Raw genomic sequence first — 8,085 nt, 5'->3', positions numbered from 1 at the left:
TGGAGACATGAAAAGCAGAGCACACAACTCTCATTCAAAAGACAACAGCAAGCTAGGGCAACCACATCAAACACGGCATGATGAGTTAACAGGAGCTTTCAAATTGCGTTCAATATTCTACAACAACAAAGAAAGAAGCCGGGACACCCAAGAAAAACACAAAAGCGGAATGAGTTTTTCTTACTAAACATGACTTGCTTACAAGCATGCCTCAAAGGTGGCGGTGCCATCCTCTTCTTCATCAAGCATCTGGACAACCTGGGCCACACCTTCAGCAATTTCCTTTCGTACGACACCATCAGGCATGTCAAATGTTCGTCTTCTCATAGAAAGTGATTTACCGGCAGGCTGGGGGTCCACCACATCAAGCATTGCCTCCAGCTCATCCACCATTGACCGCTTTGCAGCTCGAACCATTAGATCAGCTCCCTGCACAACACAGCACATCAAATGCACATTAAAGAACCAATAGAAGTAAGGCGTCGTTAGGCAGGAAGGGAGCTACTTAGCTGCCGTCACCCCCACCACCAAAACCAACATATTCGGAAGATGAGAAGCGGGTATTTTAGATCTGTACAGCAACTAGTCTAACCATGAGATCCAAGATATCTAGCCATTCTCCTTTCCCCCCATTAAACTTGGACATCTAAGATCTAATTGGCATGACAATAGTAGTAAAACAAGAGATGGTTCATATAATCATATTAAGGTTATTGATCCTTGAATATTGTAGACATGACTTACAAAAAACAGACTGGCTGCATAGGCAAAGTTCATCACAATCTGAATGTCACTCTTAATGCAAGCTCAACAACACATACATATTCTCTTGGGCCAAAATAATAATAATCATAATAAAATTAAAATTAAAACATCTAAACAAATGATAGAAGAGACACAACATAAGACCTGATGAAGTAGTTCATTACATTTTTTTAAACATGTCTTTTACAGTAAACCTGATGAAGTAGGCATGGAAATATTACTTTAGCACCCCATACTTTTTTTTAAGATGAACAGATTATGAGGAATTTAAATGAGCACAGAAGTTCAGTTCTTGACATCTAGATTTAAGAGCCCACAATCATCACCATCAGTTTTAACAGGGAAAGACATGCAGGTAGAAATTGTTAACTTCCTCAATCAACTAGAATCAATTGTTGTGTTTCAACTCAAGTGTTATAAAAGGAGGGTGAGCCTTAGCCTATGTTTGATAGTGTGGTGGGAGCAGCTACAACCACAAGCTCAGTTATTTGGTACAATTGCAAAAGCATCAACATAATACTTCTGCAATTGGTACATCAAGATAGTATAAAGCTGTATCATTTATGTGAAATCCTTGTACGATATGAATGTAAAAAAGGTTAACAAATGCACTCCACCATACCCGTTTTCTAATAGCATTCATATAAACACTGAGACCCCCATAGTTCATTCTTCTTCTTTTTATCTTTTCAAATGAGCAACCAGTAAACAGACTAAATCCCAATTTGAGGCCAGTAGAAAATTCAAGAAACTATTACCAAATAGGACCCGAGTGAATGAGGGCAAAACATGTTAAAATTAATCACTGGTAAAAAAAGGAAGATGAAGAAAAAGAACAGAATCATATGATCACACAGCAACCTACAGCTGAGGAAAAGAAGCCAACCAGATATGATAGAGCATATCTAACTAATTGGGTCAATGATTGATGTAGTGGACCCGATCCATCCGATAATTTCTTCATAAAACTACCTATCCTTATTTCTGATTTGGTACTTGCTACTTTTTCCTTCAAAATTAAGATTTGAACCTAGAAACTACCTAAACCACAGCCCATTCCATAAACATTTCAGCTAAAGAACAACTGAAAGTTGTATCTTCAATTATATAGCCAAATAAGAAAATTAAGAACTGCCACATCAAGTTCAGCTCTCGGCCATTGAATTTCAATATGATCATTCTGAGCGGCTTTTACCACTCAACCTAACATCACAGAGCACCTGTCCCATTCAAGATCTATCAGACTGGACATCCATGTAAACTCTATTAGCTCATATTCAAAATCGAGACAAATTATAGCCTTCCAAAATTAGAGAAATTGCAGTTGAAACTTGCCAACACCAAGAAGCTGAAAGCAAATCATACATCTAGATGTAGCCTACAAAAAATGGTAGCACTGCACTTCACGAACCAAAATGTTATGTGCATGTTTTATCATCCCAGTTCCACAAGGTTATGGGAAGGACAAGCTTGGCCACCATATTTTCCATGTAATTAATATTGCTACTAAACAAATCAGAACCAAGCTATCTAGCAAGTTCATTTGCTTGTTACAGAACATACAAGACACTAGCCATGTGAACAGCCAATATCAAAATCATAGGTGAGTATTGGTTGTTTAATACTACAATAGTTGCATTCAATCTTTGAACAAGAGGACATCTTTTGTGAGATCAAACAGCAGCTCTCACATTTTCCTAAACATGTGTGCCCCAACTTTTTAACATATTTTTATCAAAACAAACAAACATGATCTATAAAATTCTTAATTCGATATACTCTTTCAGTACTAATCTTAATAGTCAAACATATGAAGATAGCAAAATACAACACGAGAATGGATGCAATCCAAAAGATTGTTGTAATAATTGATGCAAAACTACTACGTTGATAAAATTCACTTCCTAATTCTGGAAAACACAATGTAGCGTGGGATTTTATAAAGGAAAAATCTTCCATGAAATCTATTCAGGTACTCAATCAAGCAATAACGGCAAATTACTAAAACCAAGCCTAGAAAACTTCAAACCAGTTCCAAGTCCAACAATTTAACGTCAACATCAACAGTAACCGTAAGTAATCATCTAAGCACATTTCAAGCAAATTGCAGAGCCTTTCATTTCAAATAAGAAAAACATGATTTACCTCAATGGCATCAACAGTAAGAAGCAGCACAATAATTTTCTCCGAAAACCTCTGCCTCTCCTCAGCATCACGCGCAACATGACGCCTATATGAAAAGTTATTAAACAAAGCTCTAAGCTCCTTCAACTTAGCTTTTGCAATCGCCAACTCTCTAAGCGCACGAAGTGCCTGTGATCTCCGGATCAAATAAGCCCTAAATGTAATCTGAATCAACAATGCTGCATCCTGAGGCGACAATTCCTTCTTCTTCCCCTTCCTCTTCTCCACCACTCCAGCTCTCTTTGCAAATGCCTATAAAAACATACAATATAAACGTGATCTTTTCAACTGCTATTCTCGTTCAAGCACATTTAACTAACTTGAATGCAGGGAAACAGAACAGATTACCTGGCGCAAAACAACAGCTCCATGATCAGGGTAATCTTCGATTTCAACAAGACGCGTGGCGCACTGTCCTTTCTTCTCCTTAGCCTCTATCTTTTTCTCCTTCTCCTTCTCCTTCTCCTTCTCTTTCTTTTCTGGTTTGCTACCCTCACCGGCAAATCCACTTGATGTTTCAAACGTATACTTCCGCGAGATAGGAATCTCTTCCTCTCCTTTTCCTTTAATCTCAGCAGTCCATCTATAATTCTTAATCTTCTCTTCTTTCTTCTTCTTCTTCTCTTCTCCTCCTTTGATCTCTGCTGTCAGTTTATACTTCCTTTCTGTCACCGGTCCTTTAATCTCCGCTGTCCACGTGTACTTCCTCTCAGCACCACTCCCGCCGTTGATCTTTGGGTTGACTAGCCTGTCAAGCTTTGACTCGAGCTCGCTGACGCGATCATGAAGAGTGTGCAAGCGCAAGTCAGTCTCAAATCGGTCGTGGATACTCTTGCTCGTGTAAAACGAACGCGTTTTAACCATATCAGTCACCGTATCAAAAACCTCGAAAGAGGTAGGCTTCGAGCACAAGAGATCGAAAGCAGCAAAAGCGAGCTCCTCGGGTTCTTCAAAGGATGGAAAAACGAGTGATTTCGGAGTGAAAATGGAGGTTTCTTTGAGTAAGACGGGAGCATAGTGCGGCTCGAAGATTTCGATTCTTCTAAATCGGCTCATGAGTCGGGCGAGTTTTGAGGCTTACTCGGTGAGTTGGGGGAGGGGGTGGAGTTAAGTGGATGATAGAGTGAAGATGTTGATGATGAGTTATTAAGGGAAATCCAAAGGACAAGAAGACAAGATTGTGAGTTCAACGAGGAATTAGAAGGACATAAATTGGAGAAAAGTCAAAAGTACATCATAAGGGTAAAATGGGGATTTTATTTTGATTGCGATGTTTGTCTGGATTTGATAGCGAGGATTAGTGGATAATAAGGCTCCATTAACGGTGCTAAATGACATCCTTTTATGACATGTAGATTGTTGATTTTTCCCCACTAAATAATAAATAAATAATTTTATTTTAGCAATTCTTTACAAATTATATCTATTATTACAGTAAAAACACCGTTTATAATTTTGTTGAATTTATATTATTCTAAAAATGTTTTTGAAATTCATCAAGATTAAATTATTATTTTTTAAATAATTTCAAGAATACATAATTTAAATAATTTTGCACAGTCTTAAAAAATTAACTTGGATATAAGAAGTGTGAATAATTTATTTAGAATTAGAATTTAATTGATGAGTTATTAATTACAATAGATGAGATTTTATGTTGTATTTTAATTTTTTTTATTTGAAAAGAAATTTCAATGTCAGGGAATTTAATTTTCAAGCTTTTTAGAACCTTTTGAATTAGTAGTGAATTCTTATATTTGAAATTATTTTAAATGTCAATAATTAAATTTTTAATGAAATTTATTTTTTAAAAATGATACAAAAATAAATTAGAGGTCAACCCTTTTGATTTACCGTATTAAAAAAAAATAATGTTAAAATTATTTTTTAAAAAATACTCATCTACAATGATAATAATTTAGAAAAAAAAAACCCTTTTCTACTATTCTAAATAAGTAAATTCAACTTGTTTAATGAAAATAAAATAAATTAAATACTATAATTAAATTTAATTACAGTTGAGAGTTATTTCAAAATAACATATTAGTATATATAAATAATTAAAAAGCAACACATCTCAATTATTCAAACTAAGTATAAATAAAACAAAACAAGAGGTGATAATCCTAAGTTTTTTTAAATGATAAAATATGTAAACGGTATTAAATAAAACGAAAAACTGCTATAAATTAACAAAGTAAATTCATCATTATCCAAAAATAGAATAGTACAATCTAATTGTGCAACATTGTTAAAATTGCTAAAATTGATTCCATGTAATTTGTTTTATGTTCATACGTGTGTGTATAATAAAATGATATAATTTTAAAGAAATTAAATGGAGTATAAGTAATTATAAAAATGACATCTCATTAATTTATCACATCCATCCCTAAAAAAACAACTAATATCTAGCATAAGATGTGTGCCTGCCCCATCACCTCTTGTCTACAAGATTAAACCGTTAATTAAATAGATTTCCAAGATTTAAAACACGGTCGCCGCATATTAGAGGAGGACGAAAGTACAGAAGTGTCCATGACCTGATCAAAAAATTACGGGGACATGAGAATCTGGTAGTGCGATTACAGCACGGAGGAGCGCGTCATGTGGGGTCCGAGAATCTGTGTCCTTTGTTATCGCACGTGATTGGAGGGCTTGGGCTCGGCTTTCTCTTTTCAAGACGCTCCGATTGAAATTCTATTTTTGGTAGTTTTCGGCCCTTACTACTATTTGGACTGGCTACTCAACTGCATCGCACTCCGATAATTCGGGTGAAAATTTATCATAAAAATTGTATTTACATCATATTTATTTTTGTGTTTTAATTTTTTTTATTATTTATTTTAAATTAATATTTTTTTAGTATTTTTAAATTATTTTTATACACCAATATAAAAAATTATTTTAAAAAAAATAAAAAAATATTATTTTAATACTTTTTTAAATTAAAAACACTTTAAAAAATAATCACAACTATATTTTTAAATATTCTTTTAGTTTAATGGTAAGGTATAAACCGGTCTTTGATTAAAAATAAAATAAAAAAATTAGCCTGGATCTACTAATTCATGTAAAATTAGAAAATTCATTGACATTAATTTTTAAAAAATTCTTTTTAAAATAACATTATTTTAATTTTTTTAAAAGAAATTCCAGCTAATCTGCGAAAACTGCAATCCAAATTTTGCCCCGGTTGAGCTCTGGTTGGAAACTATATGGATTGGTGAATTTAGTGAATTTTTTAAGAAAATTGTTGACATGATGTAATTTTTTAATTCTCCTCGAAAAACTTAACCCGGATAACTTTTGATGATCCTCTGATGCAATTGGCATGCGATAATGATACTTCTCATACGAGATGACTGTAATAAAATGTTTTCGTAATAGATGTTGGAAAATAATATTGAAAAAGGTTATTTTGCTCTTTACTTCTTTGTATCCCTTCCTTTTAATAGTGAGGTCTGTGTTTCTATGTTTTTTTTTTTTTAATAATAATTGATCGTATTTCATAAACCTAGTTCTTGGCTACACACACAACACCGTTATAATCTTTTTCTTTGTCCATATTTGGGTATCGTCTCGAGCAGCTTATAATATTAATCGTATAGTTATATTTGTTTTTGTATTTTAAAAATATTTATAAAAATTTTATTGTTTTTATTTTAAATTAATATTTTTTTATATATTTTAGATCATTTTAATGCGTTGATATAAACAATGATTTAAAAAAAAATTATTTTAATATATTTTTAAAATAAAAGCACTTTAAAAAATAACCGTAATCATACTCTCAAACATGCGTTTAATATTGCGTTTTGATAAATATTTTAAAAGGATTTAGATTTATTTTTTATTTTTAAATTAATTTAATATGTTGATGTTAAAAATAATTTTTTTAAAATAAAAAATATTTTTAATACATTTCAAATTAAAAAACACTTTAGAAAATAAAATAACTATACTTTCAAACAAACATGAACACCAAAATAAAAAATCATCCACATGGTGAATTATATTTAACATGCATAATTATATTGGTTATTTGCAAAATAAATTTATTTTCAGCCCGTAAGTTTTAATTGAATATTTCTTTTTTTTAATTAATAAAAGCTGAAACTAGCTGGAAAATACTACAATTATAGACTCATTAACATTATTCACTAGAACACTGTATTAAAATCTTCTCACATGTTATATTAGTTATTTCTAAATTAATCATGTGCAATTATGTTTTTTCTCATTTAAAAACATAGTAAAAAGATTAAAATATTTTTAAAGTACAAATTTTAATAATAACATCAAGAAACATTTTGGTAATTTCAAAATAGTTAAGATGAGGGATAATTGTGTCCCTGGTTAGATATAAAAAAATCAAAATTATAATGAAATGATCAAGATGCCCTTGAAAGTTAAATAATTAAACTGACTTTAAGGACTTTTTTTTAAAATCTTTTTCTTAATTTTTTTTAGTATCAAGTTAAGTTAAGAAAAAATTAGTATTTAGATAAATAAAAAATAAAAAAGAACAAGCATGCATATAACACTCGGGGGATTTGGGAACATAGTACAAACCATATTTCATCAAAATATGAAAAATTATATTTTTTATATGCTTTAGATTATTTTGATGTGTTGATTTTAAAAATAATTTTTTTTAAAATAAAAAAATATCATTTTAATATATTTTAATATAAAAAATATTTAAAAAAACAAATATCCTGAAATCTCAGAAAGGTATCAACACACTTTGATAAGCCGAGTTCCATGTCATGTTATATTAATAAACAAATATTGAAATAATTCATTAACTTTCAAATTGACCCAATAAAAGATTTGAATTGGATCTTATAAATATTAAATTTGTCTTTGGTATTCTTATTAGAAATACTTTTCAAAATAATTTTTATCCGAAAATATATAAAAAAAATTATTTAAAATTTTTATTTTTAACATTAACAAAAAAAATTATTAAGAAAATCTAAAAAATATATGATTTTAATATCTTTTAAGTAAAATATAATTTTAAAACATAAAAAAAAAACTGCAAATCCTATCACACACTCCCCATCACTCAGGCAATGTAAATGTAAAACCAAAAAAAGAAAAGATACTATAATTAATTTTTTGAGCACA

General features: G+C 31.0%; 1 protein-coding gene across 1 annotated transcript; it reads right to left on the bottom strand.

Moving 5' to 3' along the window:
* Positions 1–4,100, bottom strand: LOC118060617 (BAG family molecular chaperone regulator 7). The gene is made up of 3 exons (XM_035073856.2): positions 3,298–4,100; positions 2,911–3,201; positions 1–429 (listed from the first exon to the last, which is right to left on the bottom strand). The coding sequence occupies exons 1-3, from the start codon at positions 4,003–4,005 to the stop codon at positions 199–201; spliced, it is 1,230 nt and encodes a 409-aa protein (XP_034929747.1). The 5' UTR covers positions 4,006–4,100; the 3' UTR covers positions 1–198.
* Positions 4,101–8,085: the final 3,985 nt, after the last annotated feature.

The sequence above is a fragment of the Populus alba genome, chromosome 12, assembly GCF_005239225.2.
Source record: "Populus alba chromosome 12, ASM523922v2, whole genome shotgun sequence".
Taxonomy (NCBI): domain Eukaryota; kingdom Viridiplantae; phylum Streptophyta; class Magnoliopsida; order Malpighiales; family Salicaceae; genus Populus; species Populus alba.
This window is presented reverse-complemented; position numbering and strand designations above follow the sequence as displayed.